The sequence below is a fragment of the Anastrepha obliqua genome, chromosome 3 (assembly GCF_027943255.1).
Source record: "Anastrepha obliqua isolate idAnaObli1 chromosome 3, idAnaObli1_1.0, whole genome shotgun sequence".
NCBI classification, from domain to species: domain Eukaryota; kingdom Metazoa; phylum Arthropoda; class Insecta; order Diptera; family Tephritidae; genus Anastrepha; species Anastrepha obliqua.
In genome coordinates, this window is record NC_072894.1 from 76,694,307 (window position 1) to 76,711,542 (window position 17,236).

Sequence of the window (17,236 nt, forward strand, 5' to 3'; positions counted from 1 at the left end):
ACCACGACCTGAAGACACCGTAGCGTAGTATATAATCAGGTCGAGCCGAGAAGAAGGGCGAAAAGAATTAACAGTTCATAACAAACAAAAATGTTATAAAATATTTATATTTAACTCTACAAAAACAATTGAATATTTGATTAGAGCAGACAAGCAGTTACCAAATAAAAAAAAACTATGAAAACAAGTATGAGTTGGAAGGCTACGAATCGTGGTAATATACGAGTTTGGAGTAGTGGGATGGTGGAAGCAGTGAAGGGCGGTGAATGAATTGCTCATGCACTGTTCCTATATATCCGCTAAAAATTTATGAAGTGAAAGAGTTGAAATATTATTTGAAGGTCCAAAAATTGAGCACACATCCATCTATATATGAACGTGAGCATGCATGTGTATCGAATGATATATGTATTTGTATGTATATGTATGTATAATATTTCATATACATGCGATGCTATATGTAGGAACGGCACTAATATAATGTGTTTATGTGTAGAAGTATGTGCTCAGTACATATGTATCTAGTTAATTTACATATGTGTATAAAATATTTACAAAATAAAAGTAATGAAAAGCGGCAAATAAAAGTGTCATTGAGAATGTAAAAATGAATGTTGAAATAAAACGAAAGAATGCGTGGAGGAAGTATTAACAGCGCGTAATCAAGAATGAAAGGAAAAAACACATTTTCAGAGCGCTCGTTTGGCACGGAAAATGTGAAAAAGTACATAAATAGGAATATAAAATCGCAAGTGAAAAAGCACAGAAGGCCAGTGAGGTTAATAGAAAATATGTGAGAATCATTAACTGAAAAAACCGAAGAAGATGAAGGGAGTGCGCAGAATTGAAATAACCCCTTAAATTTTTTTACCTTCACAGAATAATGTTTTTTACTGTGTACGACATTGATTAATAATTTAGCGAACATATTAAATATGCACCAACAATACTACTATGCATAGTTGTATAAGTGTGCAAGCACCACGGAGTGTATGAGTGTTGAAAATTACGTGTATGTTGCGTATACGCCCCACTAGTGTGATGCAACTGGAGTGTAAAGTGTAATGGAGTATTGTGCGCTAAAAAAGGGGAAAATGTAAACGGAAAATGTGTGCATGCAAATCGCAAATAATTGCATGCTACCTTCATGAGCACCTCCCTCCAACAATAGTCGAAAGTAATTGCCCGGTCAATGTGAAGTTTTTTGAACAAGTGCAAGCGCAAGTGTGTGTGCTTAACTGCCCAGAGGGAAATGAGACTGACTTGACATCAATTGATATTTAGTATAAAATAGTTTCGAGTGGGCTTTATTTCGCATATTTTTCTTATTAGGGAAATCTAGGCCAATTAGTCAGAGGTGGGCACTTCTGTACTCGATATAAATTTTTAGTAAACCTTTAGTGCCGCTATTCTGCATTAATCGAACCTTGTTATTTTAATCATCCTATAATCCAAATAAGTAAACAAAAGCCCATACCAATTAAAAAAAGAGTAGATAGAAATTTAGTATTGTGGCAGGACTCAAAATTCAGATTTTTTTTAGATTTTTGTATCTTATATTTTAGTAATTCTCTATTTTCATCAAGAATTTAACTGAGATTAGGAGCTCTGCTAAATTTCACAAATATAAAGCGCTTCCATCAAAATAAAACAGAATTAACTCAAACAGCTGATTTATTCTTCAGCTTTGAAGCTCTTTTACTTGATAGCGCTTTTCCTAGTTTTTTGTATAATGAGGATCATCAGCAAGTTGCATGATTTCGGCTTATTTTTTGTTAGCATTGGTTATGTTCCAAATATTGGAACTAGTCATTTATTTAGTATGGGTATCTCCCCGCTGACTGCGGTAGCCAAATTGGTTGGCGCGTTATTACCATTTGGGTGTGTGAAGCTTAAATCTCCGAACATGAAATAGAAAAATTATAGAAAAACAATTTTTTATAGCGATCACCCCTCGCAGGCAATGACAAAACTACAAGAGTATTTCTGCCACGAAAAAGCTCCTAATAAACACCATTTCCTGTTCGGAGTCTGCTTAGAGCGGAGTCCTTTTGAAGGTCCCTCCAAGACGCTCACCACAAATAGGTGGAGGAGCTCTTTCAAGCACCTAACAAACGTGTAAGCGCAAATTATTTATTTCCCCCCTTCATTTGTATAGTTACTGTCAAATTACTGAGATAATGTCCTGTAAAAACTCATATTAGTCTCACTGTTATATTGAAGCATTCTGTTAGACCAGCCAAATTTAATTAACTTCGTTCTGAAAAGCATCAGAGTTGAGGCATTTAAGTGCGATGTTTAACTTAAGTTAAGAATAAACGGTCGATGGAAATAAACTATAAGCATAACTTAATGGGATCACAAAAAAGCTCGGGCACACGAGTGCATTTTTTGTGGAAATGTATGCCTTTCACCCCATACTGGTGATATGTACGCCAGTTGGGGCAATTAAATAGCTTAGACTGGAGACTAGTTCTTGTATTTTAAAATAAAGTACTGTACGCATAGTTCCTATAATAAAAAAGTGCTTAAAGATAAGAACCTTCGGCTCTTTGAGTGCAAGTTTAGAAGCGGGTCTCAGACAATAGTAATATGGCGTCCCCACCACAGGTTACACAAGCTATGGGCTTGTTCTTTGTCATTTTCTGTAAAAGATTTTCTTCTGTCAAAGTAAACATTTTTGAGGGTATTTTACTTTATTTCGCCTTGCTATTGCATTCGCCACTTTATTGTGCCAGTAAACTGCCAAACTGTATTTAACGGCCTTTTTCGACGCCTCACCTTGATCCCAGAAGTACTGAAGGATGCATACAAATTTTTGTATCTCCTTTTTTTATAATATACAACTGGCTTCACCACACAATATATCCGGTAAAGCCCAGCTTCGAAATATAATGAGGACGTGAAGCAGCAAGTCATAGAAAAGACTTTTATAATAGTGGTCGCCCAGGTGGTTCGACAGGCAATAACAAAGCTCTGAGTGAATTTCTTTCATGAACATTTTTCTGATAAAAAAACAATTTAAAAATCTTTTCATAAAGATTACTAGCTCTGACTTCGATTCTTTCGTGAGTTATAATATGTACATAGAAACGTCGCCGGATTTGCCAGTTACGTCAAATAATTTGGCAAATTTACTGCCTTTGCAAAGTCATAGACAGTGACGAAGACAATGATGAAGTGTGAATGTATGAGTAAATGTCAATGTGTTGCCATTGCCTTTATAAAACTATCCCATTCAAGCACCAAGTTAGATTCCAACATGAAAATTTGAACAATTTGTTATTTCATTTTTAACCACCTTTGATATGAACAAAGCACTTCGTTGAGGTATGCCGCGCTGATATAAGGCAAACCGATTTACTAAAATCTTCAACATTTTGGAAAAGATAAAAACAAATTAGACACATTTTCATAAAGTCATGCTTTTCAGAGCCGGTGCGTAAATGTACTTGTTCAAATTTGAGTATTGTGGTATAAAAATATAAAAAGTAATAATAATTGGCGTGTACGCTTCTGTCAGGTATTTGGCCGAACTCGTCCTCCTATTTTTGGTCTGCGTCTTGATGTTGTCCCACAAATGGAAGCACCTACAGTTTAAGCTGACTCCGCAGAAAACACTCGGGGGCTTGCCATTGACTGTCGAAGGGCGAACGCTAATAGAAAAAGCTTTGCTATAATTTCTTGTTTCATGCATGGAGATGCGACGCTGTGCACTTCCTAATAGTAGTCATGCACAAACTCATTCGACTGCGGCCAAAATTATGCTACTTCTCAAAAATCTTTATTTGACAGCGTTGTATTTGCTCAAGCCAGTTAGTTATAACTTTCAAAATTGGAAGCCCAAAAAATGATATGCATTCTCGATACCTCATTGATGAAGGCGCAAAGCCGAAGTAGGCGAAGTAGTTTATTTGCACAATAAAGTGCTAAATGCAATAGCAAAGCACGGGCTCTAGCGATTCCGTTGTTGTCATTCCCTTGACAGTCGGTTCCACGTTACTGGAACGACGCAGATTTACATCCGGCTAAGGACTGTGACTCCAACAGCGTTCCCCGTAGATGTATGGGCATATACCGATAACTATTTTAGCATAACGAGGAAGCACAATATCAATTACCTCTGGCATATGTTTTAATGCCCGTCTCTAATAGTGGGTTTTAATAGATTCGAAAAATAATTTTTGCATACCTCAATCGGAAATGTTCTAGCATTTCAAACTATCAATAGAAATCACTTCTACAGTGAATTTGGTCACATATGTCATTTACTGCATAATATAAAATTTTTTTTATCAATTGTCACTATCTCACTAGATGAAAATTTTACAACGGTAAATGTAGTATGACAGGTTTTGTCTTCACAACAAGGTTGATATTCGTAAAGACCCCTCTGATCTACTTTTGAAGTAATAGGTCCTAAAAAATATGCACTGGATGCATAGTTAAAAGTTAGATATTTTTCGCCATCAACAATCATTTTCCACAGGGTAGCTTGCGCACTTACACATATGTATTTCTAGTATAAATTGGTTGTTAGTATTGAACTGCATTCATATTAAAAACAAACAAAAAATCGACAAATAAATGTCCAAACAGGATAATTAAAACGAGAAATTTTGCACAAATATTACAAAAAATATCGAACGGAAATAAGTGGCGCATTGAGTGTACTCGAAATAACTCAAAAGTACGCGAAACCATGTCGGACGACGTTAGTCAATGCCCGTTGCTGTTATTGGATTCTGAGCCCTTGTTCACTCCTGCTCTGCTGTTTGTTGTATTAATACTTTTTGTGGCCGCTGTTGCCGTTGCTGCCACCTAAAAGCCACCGTGTGCACGACTGAACACAACAACAGCGCTGATGACGAAAGAAGCTGCTAAAACGACATACCTCGGCGGTCGTGGTTTCCGTTTCGTAACACTCACCGTCTGAAAGGCAGTGACGGTGACAGTGCCGGATTCAAGCGTGATTCGTTTCGATGCGAGGTGGTATTTACATACTAAAACGTCTGCATTTATAACGCCTATACAAATCCGTTGTTTAGGTGTAGCTATTTGCGAATTGACTGAAAAAATGACATTTGTAAACAGCTGAAATATAAATGCAAAGGAAAATAGAGATACTGACAACCAACGGAGTGCGCGTGTGAACGCCAGTTTTGTGCCATATTTGGCAAGTGGTGAGTCAGTGAGTCAGTGATTCAGCGAGTCAGCAAACCAGTGTGCGAACGTTCGTCAATCGAGGACCAAGTGATTGAGTGGATTACATAAAAGGTAAAACTGTTAACACCAATAAGAGAATAAGAATTGAAAGTGAAGCGAAAACAAAAGATGCTTTACAAAGCAATCCACTGAATTATTGTGCTGCACAAAGTTAAATTGTCGTAGAAATCAACAAAAAGTGGCACCAAAGCAAAAAACGAAAATTGTATAAAATTAAGTTCAAATATTAATTAGAATAAAGTTCACCCCAAGTTCACCCAATCAGTGTGTGCTCCTGGTAAATAGCGTGCAAAGGTAGGCAGCGTGTAATCCGGAACGCCCACCACATATCGACTGGCACACGTTGGCAGCAAAGTATATGAAACAGAAATAGAGTGGCAAAAAATCCAACAAAAACAAAGACAAAAGCGTTAAACAGAAAGCACAGCAACTAAAAATAATATTAAAAAACGCCATATGTAAATATTGAGTAGGCTGCTGCCCATGGGCAGGTAAGACCTGCAGTTTATACTCTTGGAGTTGCAGCGGCAAGTCAAGTGTGAGGACAGTGAAGAGGCAACTGCTGTAGGAAAGCGGATATATCAATAGACGTATATTAATAATTATTTATATGTAATGTGCAGTTGAGTGCGTTTGCTGTTGAGAGCTATACTCACATAAATACATATTTGTTGGAGTAGTGCATGTGTTATATGGCATGTGCAATGAAAATTACAAGGAATAGATTATACATATACACATAACACAAAAGTAGATGTTCATGTAAATATTAAAAAAAAAGTGCCGCTGTTCATGCAAGTAGTGGTACTGTTTGAAAATCGGTATAGTGCTGGAGCAAAAAACACCAAATAAGTGATGAAGTTGTAGTATTAGTCAAGAAAAAGTTCTGAGCAATTTTTCGCTTTATTTCGGTAATGAATAATAATTGGCCTAAATATTTTAATCCGTTTTATATCAAATATGTGCCGCCTTATTTGACAAATTTTGATAGTTATTTCAAATTTTCCAAATAAATATTTTTTCGTCCCTATTCGTAAAAAAAAAACTCGATCAGCTCTTTTTTACAATAACAAAACCTCCCATCCAAGCTTTCGGAGCCTTAGGCGATTTGTTGAAGATGTAGGCGTTCTGACGTTGTGTTGATGCTACAAAACACCCAACAAGTTTGCCAATTTTGTTGCTTCTGGTCGATCGTTGCTTCAATCTAGTTAGCTGCTGACTGTAAAGAGTTTTCGTATTTCGGCTTTTATTCTCCCTTTCAACCCAGTTTGTAACGCCAGTTACCTTCTTTTTCTTAATTGGCGCTTACGTGATTTTGGCCGAGTTTAACAAAGCGCGCCAGTCGTTTCTTTCTCGTGTTAGCCGGCACCAGTTGGACAGACCAAGTGAAACCAAGTTCTTCTCCACCTAGTGAAGCCAAGTTCTTCTCCTCCTTATCACCACCTGGTACCGCATCGAATACTTTCAGAGCCAGAGCGTTTGTAACCATTCGGATGACATGACCCAGCCAACGTAGCCGTTGGATCTTTATTCGCTGCGCTATGGGTATGTCGTCGTAAAGCTCATACAGCCCATCGTTCCATCGCCTGCGATATTTGCCGTTGCCAACATGCAAAAGGTCCAAAAATCTTGCGCAGAATATTTCTCTCAAACACTCCAAGCGTCGCTTCATCGGATGTTGTCGTAGTCCACGCTTCTGCGTCATACGTTACGACGGATATGATGAGAGCCGTGTAGAGTGTTAGTTTTGTTTGTGCTTACTTAGTCCAAAGTAGCACTTGTTATATTAGCAAAAGAAATTCTACGTTGGATTTCCAGGCTGACATTGTTTCCGGTATTAATGCTGGTTTCTAAGTACACGAAGTCTTTTATAACCTCGAAATCATAACTGTCTCCAGTGATGTGGGTGACAATACCCGGCGCACTCGACTGTTTGTTTGATGACAGGAGGTACTTCGTTTTGAACTCGTTCACCACCAGATCCATTCGCTTTGCTTCTTTATCCAGGTTGAAAAAGTCAGAACTAACAGCGCGGTTGTTAAGGTCGATGATGTCAATATCATCGGTATACGCCAACAATTGTACGCTCTTATAAAAAATTGTGCCTGAGCGATTAAGTTCTTCAGCTCGCACGATCCTCTCCAACATCAGGTAAAAGAAGTCACAGGAGTGCGAGTCACCCTGTCTAACACCTCGTTTGGTATCAAACGGTTCGGAGAAGTCCTTCCCAATTCTGATGGCGTTGCTGGTGTTGAGCAACGTCATCTTGCATAGCCGTATTAGTTTTGCGGGGATACCAAATTCAGACATCGCGGCATATAGGCAACTCCTTTTCATGCTGTCGAATACAGCTTTGAAGTCGACGAAAAGATGGTGTGTGTCGATTTTCCTTTCATGGGTTTTTTTCAAGATTTGGCGTATTGTGAATATTTGGTCCATGGTAGGCTTTCCAGGTTTAATGCCACACTGATAAGGTCCAATAAGTTGGATGGCTAGAATCTTATATGTGATATTTAGAAGACTAATCCCGTGATAATTGGCACAGATTTCAGGATCACCCTTCTTATGGATTAGACAGAGCACATTTAAATTCCAATCGGCAGGCATGCTTTCCGACTATATTTTGCATAGAAGCTGATGCATTCACCTGTGTTTGAATAGCTCAGCCGGCAGTCCGTTGGCGCCCGCGGCTATGTTGTTCTTTAGCAGAGTTGTCGCTATTCTCACCTCGTCATGGGCGGGTAGCGGAACGACAATTCCGTCGTAAACGATTGCGGTACCGGGATCTTCACATTCTCTGTGGTATTAGAGGATGGTTCCATATGTAGAAGTCCACGCAAGTGGGGAAAGTTACTGATCGCCATTCACTTTGGAGTGGCCAGGACGATTCTTCTACGTATGTTTCAAGCAGCTCACAACTTCCAAGATTAGCCCAAGTAGCCTCGGGGTAGCTTCCGAACACCCGTTCGCGAGGGAGCCAACTTGATAACTACTTGTGCGCTGGATTTGGGACCCGCCACTTAAAAATCTCCCCCAATGAAAAGATGTACAAAGCCTCGGATGAGAACTTCCCATCGCCAGTTACCATTCACTTCAAAGTTTGCATTCGCTAATTCGGTCCAAAAGCTGCTTTTGAACAGTGGGACCTCTTCTTTAGGACCAGCCTTATAGAAATTCGTCCAAGTGGATTTCTTGCTCATTTTTAGTGCAATGGAATAAGTGCTGACATGCCGGTATGATTAGGCGATTTCTATAATTTCATCGACACTTTCGAAAAATTGCCTACAAGAGACGTTGCCTCATCTGCAACGTCTATATTTTACTAAATGCAATCCGTTAAACCACTACCCTGCTATTATATCCGATGCTGCATTGGGTTCATAAACAGAACATAATAATATAATTTTCATTTTTCTACTTTCATTTAGCAACGTTGTAATACATGACTGGCTTCATCAAACTGTCAAAGAGCTTTTCTAAAGCTTCATGCAGCTGCAATCTGCACATCGTGAGATATCTAGCGGAAATTTGTCAGAACTTTATACTTATCGTAATACTACAGCAGAAAAATTTTAAATTCAGGAGAATGTAAGACTAAAATTTCAAATTAGAAGGCTCATATCTAAAAAATATTTCTTTCAAAAAAAAAATATATATATAGTACATGGAAAAACGTAAATTAATAGCTCTCGCATTTATACGAATGAAACATATCGATGAAACTAAGAAGACTTGAAACAAACAAAACTCTAATTTGCAAACTAATTAGAGTAAAATTTAGCTGCGCGCGATACTGAAAGTGATCGAAATGAAAATTTACTAAATATGTGCATAGACTATTTAAATCTCTTTAAAAATATAACATTTCATTGCTATTCATTTAAATGTAAAAGATGTAAAAAGGAATTTATATGAAATTCTCAAAAAATATATAAGTCGCGATAACATTTACGTTCAAAAAAGGTGAAAGACCATGATATTCACGAAAAACTTTTTACTTCTCTAAAAACTCCCTTATCTCGTTACATTTTGTCTAAAGTTTTTCGAATGCCTGTATACCCTCCAAATAATATGATTTCCCTGGGCTTAATTTATTTAATTTTTTGGTGTTTCAAATTAATCTCTTTATATATACTTTATTTAATAATAGAGCATCGGACATTTCAGTTAATTTTTCATTGAGGATGGCTTTCAGTTCAAGACTACGGATATAGGTGAAGTGTATTCTTCAAATTGTATTCTACATCGTGCTCTACATTTATGCTCTACAAATTAATAGCCCTTCAATGCTATTCCACTTGTGAATGCAACGAGGGCACGAGTTCAATGCATCAGTATTACAAATAAACTGAGTATACGGTCCCACATCGTACGTTAAACTGTAAGGTTGAGAAGTTTGACAGAAAATGACAACATTTATGTGTTCGTGTGTGTGGCACAAGTGTTCGAAAGAAAAGTTCTGTGCAAGTTTTAAAATATAACTAACCGGAACCGGTTAGCACAGATTTTGGTTAAACTGCGGAAAAATCGCATAAGCGGTTATTGTGTCAATGAAGAAGACTTACACATCAATTTTCTTTTAAAACTTCTCACAAGAACAAGTGCAGCCAACTAAGTAAACCGACGTAGAAACATTTTAAAGATATATGTATGTGTTTGAATATCTTCAATTACCACTAAAGTAGGTAACATACTTGGTTGGAAAACTGTAAAACAAAAGCTGACTGACTATTACTCTAAAAATCAAAAAAAAAAACACACACAAAGAAAAAGGATCCGCTGGAGAAATAACAAAAAACATTGTTTTACCACTACTCTGAAGACAACAAATAAGAATCAATATAATACGTAAATGTGTAGAAAATATTTACATGCATACAAATAACTCCTTAAGATATGCTAACAATAGCCAACCATTCTAATTGTTTTTGTTGGTAAAACGAGTAAAACAAAAACAAATGCCATTAGACAATAGAGGTCTTGAATAAAACGCACTAAATATTATTTTACACATGCACATAGACATATATATTATGTGCCTTGCACAATTCCGAACACAAAGGCAACAACAATGGGGAAAGCCAAGTGCCGACCACCATACACACATATGCAAGTACACAATGAGCTCAACTGCATAAACAATGTCGGTTAAATTGTGCAATTCGAGACGTAGTAGGCTGTAAATGGTGAAAGAACAACAACAAAGAACTGCATTACATATACATACATTGTTATTGGCGGTTGAAAGCATTGAGAAAACTCAAAGTAATGATGAAAACAATAAGAAATGATTAATTTTTTAGTGTTTTGTGGAAATAAAACAAGTAAATACAACAACGACAAATTAAAGACAAAGGAAAATAGCTACAACTGAAACGAAATTATTAAAGTCAATAAACTGAAAGTCAAGCATGTTGTTGTAATCTTTTTCAAGAGTTTAGCATTAATACGAGTTTAATCCTAAGGTGAGTTTTATGGCCAGCTAGCCTGATCATTGCAGTATCTTTCAAGCAGAAGTCTTTGCTGTAAGAAAAGCTGCAGAATTGATAATCGCAAAGGCATCGAGCGACCCCAAAAATACATTCTGTGAAAAAAGTACCGGGAACTTTTCAATAAAACGCAAATCAATTGTTTAATCATCAAAATGTATTTTGTCGCCTTCAAAATAGGCTCCATTCGAAGCAATACTCATATGCCAATGATTAGCCCAGCCATCAAAGCACCTTTTAAATGCGTTTGAAGAGATCTACTTCAGCGAATTATCCTTATGGGATTAGGGGTAGTCAGAATTTTCAATAAATTATTTTTGCATTTTCTTAAAGTATAACATCTTAAAAATATTATGTGAAAATTTGAAGTGAATCCAACAGATACTTTTCGAGTTATTCCACAACAAACAACGGGCGCTCGGGCGCTCGGGCGCTCCGAAACAGATAGCAAAACTTTAAAAGCGTTTTTCTCAAATCTATGTTTTTCGAACTGATGATTACTCTAACTTAAAAACCGCTTGGTAGATTTCAATATAATTTATATTGCTTTTAAAAATTGATTTTAGATGAATCTTCAAGGACTTGTGATGATTACTGCAAGGGACTTTTTAAATTTTGCTAAAGTCATGCTATGTTTTTATTTTTGTAAAATAAAGCAAATGACTAGGAAAAAACCCTAACCCCTTAATAGCATCTATCGACTCAAAGCGGCGTGCGCGGAGAGGTAATTTAAATTGATTGTTCGATGATATTTGTCGAGTTTTTGGTCAAAAAAGTGTTCACAATATGAGCCTTGTGAGACGGTGCGTTATCATGGTGCAATATACATACATGAGTTTTCATTCCACAAATTGGGCCGTTTCGTAAGCACATTCTCTCTCGAATTTCACCTAACTTCAAAATAATATTCCATATTCTTTATTTATCGTAGATCCGTTTGGACCGAATCTGCCCACAAGAAGTTTGCACTCTATACTGGGAAGAAATAATATACAGTTCCTAGATCTGACATTGTGTCTATCATTTTTCTTTATATCTTTCATATCTTGAGTTGGATACCGGCGTTGCTAGCTACAGCAAGATTTGCGCTTGCTTTGGCTAGTATATGCATTTCCTCGATTTCTTTAATTCCCTTGTGTCCTGGAAAGAAGTAGATGGTTGCTTATTTCGGTTCCTAGCTCATCCATCCTATTCCGGCATTGTCGTACGCAGTGTGAGTTTGACAGTTGCTATTGCTTTGATGGCTCCTTGACTGTCACTGCAGAAGTTCGGAGGAGTCGCGTGGCTGCTCGACTCGTTCCAAAAGAGTTGAATTTCTTTCAAAAAATTCATCGGAAGAAGACATACAAGGCTGAAGACATGCTTGAGCAAGTGAATTCCGACCCAACGTTTATCCAGCACATCATAACAGGGGATTAGGGGTATATGAGTTTTACATGCAAACCAGTCAACAGGCGGCTGAATGGCGGCGCTATCCACAAGAGCCGAAAGCCAAAACACCACGTTAACGTCGGTCAAAAGTGAAAGTCATGCTACTCGTTTTTTTTTTTTTTATTGTCATGGTTTTGTTCACTCGGAGTTCGTTCCAAATGATTCTACGGTAAATAATATTATTTGGGATTTACGCTACATTTGAGAGAGAATGTGGGTAGGAAACGGCCTAATTTGTGGAAAAAAAACTCATGGATCTTACACCATGATAACGCTTCGTCTCACAAGGCTCGTATTGTTTTTTTACCAGAAACTTTTTTGACCAAAAACTCGACAAATATCATCGAACAACCACCGTATTCACCGGATACAGTCCCCTGTGACTTTTTCCGTTTCCCAAAACTTAAATTGCCACTCCGCGGACGCCGCATTATATAAGGCTCTGCAACTCTGTGCACATATAAAAACTGTTTTTTTTTTATCAAAAATATTAGAAATGGAACTGTATTCTTTCTTGTATTATAGGTAGATGTACACGAAATGTTTTGACTATCAGGAGCCACCATTAATTTGGAAACAGTATGTGCCATGAAACTAGGCAACGATTATCTGGCGATAGAAAACTATCAGCAAAATCTCTTCTGCTAAGTTGTTCAATAAGTTTTGCGGTTAGATAAGGAACACACAATTTTATGGTTTGAAATAAAATTCATTATTCAGTATAGTCTCCCTGATCATCAATACACTTGAGATACAATGAAATTCCAATTTACGAATTCCATCACTGAAATGAGAAACTGGAAGGGCTGCCAAAGCTTTCCGCGTATGAATTTTTTAGGTCTGGAGAAAGATGGAAGTCGCTAGGGCTCAAATCTGGTGAATAAATGGATGCTCTAACAATTCGAACTTTAATTCATGGGTTATACAATATCTTTCGTTAACTGATCTTGTGACACGGTGCATTGTCCTGATAAAAGATTTTTTTTTTTCTTTGGCAAACTGCGTCTTTTTTCACAAATTTTTTCCTTCAGCCGATCTAAGAGGTTAAAATAATAGTCAGAATTTATTGTTCTATCAGTATCCAAGTAATCTACAAACGAAATTCCTTTCGCATCCCAAGAAGCATCTTCTTGGCCGATTTCAGGATACGAACGCGTTTCGAACTCTTGTTTTCATTTGGGATCATGGTGATAGATAGACCCAAGTCTCATGCATAATATCAACGCATAAAATCTCTTTTATCCTTTCGAAAACTTTCTAAATGTTGCTGAGAAATTCACATTCGCATGTGTTTTTATTCCATTGTTAACGAATAAGGCACCCATTGCGCACACAGCTTTCTAAACCCCAATACCTTAGTAAGAATATTGCTTTCACTGCAAAATGAGGAGCCCAGGGCTTCTACTAAATATCTTTCAATCACTCGACGATTTTCAATACGATATCCTGTATTTTTTTAAGAGTGTTGTTGTTTTTTGATCGTGGATCGTCTTCAAGGATTGTACGACTACGTCTTAATTCAGCAACCCATCTGTACTAATTGATGGCGAAGAGTGTTTACATAATTTCAACCTTCGTTCGTAAATTTCCTTTGCTTTTAAACCTTCCAAAAATAAAAATACAACCACTGCACGATACTTGCTTTTTTCCATTGTAGAAAATACTGTTGTATGTCGATACCAAATGGCTTGTAAACAAAGAATGAATTGAAAGATTGAAATGAAACTTCACATACATTCATATGAAGAGTACACCAATAACAAAGAGAAACTTAGGCTAGTAGCAACGCCGGTCCTTACGGACCTCAAAACCTTTTGAACACTAGTACTGTAAAACTGTGAAATTAAAAAAAATTCACGCCGTCTTTTAAAATTATTTCACAAAATAGAATTCATGACAATACCCTATAGCTTCTTCCTATTTCATGAGTATATTTTCATTTCGATCACTGTTTGCCCCCTTCACTTTATTGGTGAGCGTAATTATATATGAAACTATCTGTTGCATGAAATGTATAAAAGTGTCGTTTGTAAAATAAATATATGTATAAATGTCATTTGTTTAAAAAACTGGTCTACAAAAAATCGGAAAGCAACACTAATATCAAATAAATTCCTCAACTAACAGTTAAACTATTTAAATGAATTCTAATGAAGTGAATGAAATTTCGCTACGAAATAAAAAGTTTATTAATTTATTTTAAAAATGTGTTTTTAAATAAATGAAGTATAGCTTAGATAAAAAAGACAACAACAAATGGGTTTAATCCATTATACAAAATGCTGCACAAATAAATTAAGGCAGAATAAAAATCACAAAAATCAAGGAAGGAAACGTGTTAACAGTGACAAATACAACTCGCTCAATCACCAAAAAAGTGCATAAATAATAAAATTTCGCTTCCTTACACTAAAGTATAAAATTTTCTATCATACATCAGCGCTGTCTGCGAAGCAACATTAGTCTGTAAGCAACAACTTTATTGCAGAGCAACAATACAGACCACAAAATGCAAAAGTGAATTAAAAAATAAAATAACAACAAACAGCTATAGCTGCTATAGAACTACAAACCCAAAAATAAAAAAATAAAAACGCAAAAAAAGAAGAAATATTGAACTGCAATAAATATAAGCGAAATACTTATTGCAACAATCAATAAATCAACAAACAACTGGAGCATTACGCAAACTACAGTTCCAACTCCAGTGCACTCTTGTAAACACATAAACCAGTTAGACAATTATACACGCCACCTCCCCTCAACAACTCCAGGGCGACGAATTTTTGGCAAAAATTGCCAATATCGAGCCACGCTACAGCACGCCAAGCCACTAGCGCCAAGTCAGGTCAGGTCAGATCAAATTGTTTTGATTCCAATTGCTTGTTACAAACCCAAACGAATGCAACAACAACCAAAACGAAAGGCAATAACAGTTGGAGTTAAGGAGGAAAAAAGATTAAATACAATATCAAAAATATTAAACCAACGTACACTTCAACAACGTTGCAATAATGTCCGTCCAGTGATTTGTTCTTTACGTTTACGTTTTATTTTTACTTGTTTTGGTAAAAAAAAGTCGTAAAATTTGAAATAAATAAATCAGCTAAGAGAGAAAAAAATTGTTGTGAAAGAGTGAAAATATAACTTCTAATGCAACTAAGTATGAAATAAGCAATGCTCCTATGCCTTCAATTCTAAAATTAGTCCCGGAATACAGCTAAACACTAAACGTCGACATAAACGTTTAGAAATTTAGAAATAAAAATTAATAAATTATAAGTTTTTATGACGCACAAGTAAAGCTAATAAGGGGAAAACCATACACTTTACGAACTTTAAAGCAGAAAACTGATATATACATATACATGTATGTATATTTATAAATCGATTAAAAGTCTAAATTAGGCATCCACCCATATTGCGGCATTTCAATACTGGTCATAAGCCATAACAGTATTGGCATGTGTATGTGTCATTATTGAAAGACTGTTGTTTCTTCTTCTTCATCCCCCGCACACACGCCCACGAAAGTGTGACGGTTTTAAATTGAAATGTGGCTCGTATAAAGCTGAAAGCAAGCAAAAACAAAAATGCCCTGAGTCAGTCAACAAAATATACGTATGTACGACAAACCTCACGCAGACCCACCCACGTGCACACACAAATTTCAGGAACACGCAATTCATGAGTCGGAATAATAATTGACAGCGCATTGTTGTTCTTGCTGTTGCACTTTTAAGCTTGCCTGGAATGCCAACTTTGTCATCAACATCTGCATTTTTGATGAGCAACAAAACAAAGGCACTGTGTAAGCAGCAGTCCAAAGGAAGCTTAGGCCAGAAGAAATACAAAAGCAAAAGCAGAGGCAGCAGAAGTGGCAGAAGTAGCTGTGTATATGCATCAGAAGTGAAAACATTTTAGTTATAAAATTTTTAAATACCCAAAGCTATAAAATAATTAAGCACATACGACATAGCGCATTCTCAAATTTGCGTACCACACTAATTGCTACCCACAAAAGACATATTTCAGCGCCTCTAACCAATATGTTAGTAGATGTGTATGTGTGTGTGGTTGATGCGTAAATGTGTAGTGGAGGCTAATTGAAAAAATACACACAATTACACATACATAGGAAGTTCAACTGTAACAGCGGCGTTTAAAGTGATTTGTTGTGTATGAGTATGTGTGCAATTAAGTAAATGATAGCCGCCGGTGCGTATGAGTAACGCCATTGCAAAGTAATTAACGAGTTATTATCAACAAAATCCCAAGAAGAGCAAGGCATAAAAAGGTGTTAAGTGTAAGATTTGAAACTGGGCCAGTGTGTTGTTGGGTACATGCAACTTGATACTGCCAGTGGTAGTTATTTTAGTCAATCAGGCGTATGGTATGTCAGCGCTTGAAAAGAGCGTCTGCGTCCAAATTCTACATGAAGAGCGTAACGAGCGAAAACTGAATTATTAACTAGGATATATTATAAATGATGACTGAGAAGAAGAGCAGCTGCGTTTACTTGTGCGTGAGTGTAATTTATATAAAAATACGCAGGGGAATATATAAAACAAATCAAAGCAAATCAAATTGAGCACACTCAATAGTGAAGTACTCAAGTGAGCGGTGCAGCGATGTTCTATAAAACCGGGAAAATCTTCTAAGTAATTCTCCCAAAGGCTCTATGAGGGACTGTGCAAAGTGTGTATAGCTTTGCTGGTGCCAGAAAGTGAAGTATACATGGCTAATATTGATAAACGCTCAGTACTCAGAATATATTTGAAAATTAATAGAAACTAGAAAAAAGTTTGCATATAAAATATATATGCCGACCCGCAGAGAATAAACGATTCGTCTACATTCAACTGACTCAAAATCAAAACTAAAGCATATTAAAAAACAAAAAAGGACAAAAAAACATCATTGGAAGGCAGAAAGAATACGTAAAGAAAATATTTTACTTTTTACATGCTTCTATATATAGACTTCATGCTATTTCTTATAACTTACCACATGCCACTTTTGCGCTAAACGAGCAGCAACATCAAATTTGACTGCATATAAAACCAAAAGCAATACCCATAACGAGAAAA

General features: G+C 36.5%; 1 protein-coding gene across 1 annotated transcript in view; it reads left to right on the plus strand.

Annotated features, from left to right (window-relative positions):
* Positions 1-8,687, plus strand: part of LOC129240310 (cilia- and flagella-associated protein 298) — a 99,941-nt gene extending 91,254 nt beyond the window's left edge. The window contains exon 4 of the mRNA XM_054876032.1: positions 8,655-8,687. Coding sequence (XP_054732007.1) covers positions 8,655-8,672 — 18 coding nt within the window. The 3' untranslated portion in view covers positions 8,673-8,687. The remainder of the gene's footprint in view (positions 1-8,654) is intronic.
* Positions 8,688-17,236: the final 8,549 nt, after the last annotated feature.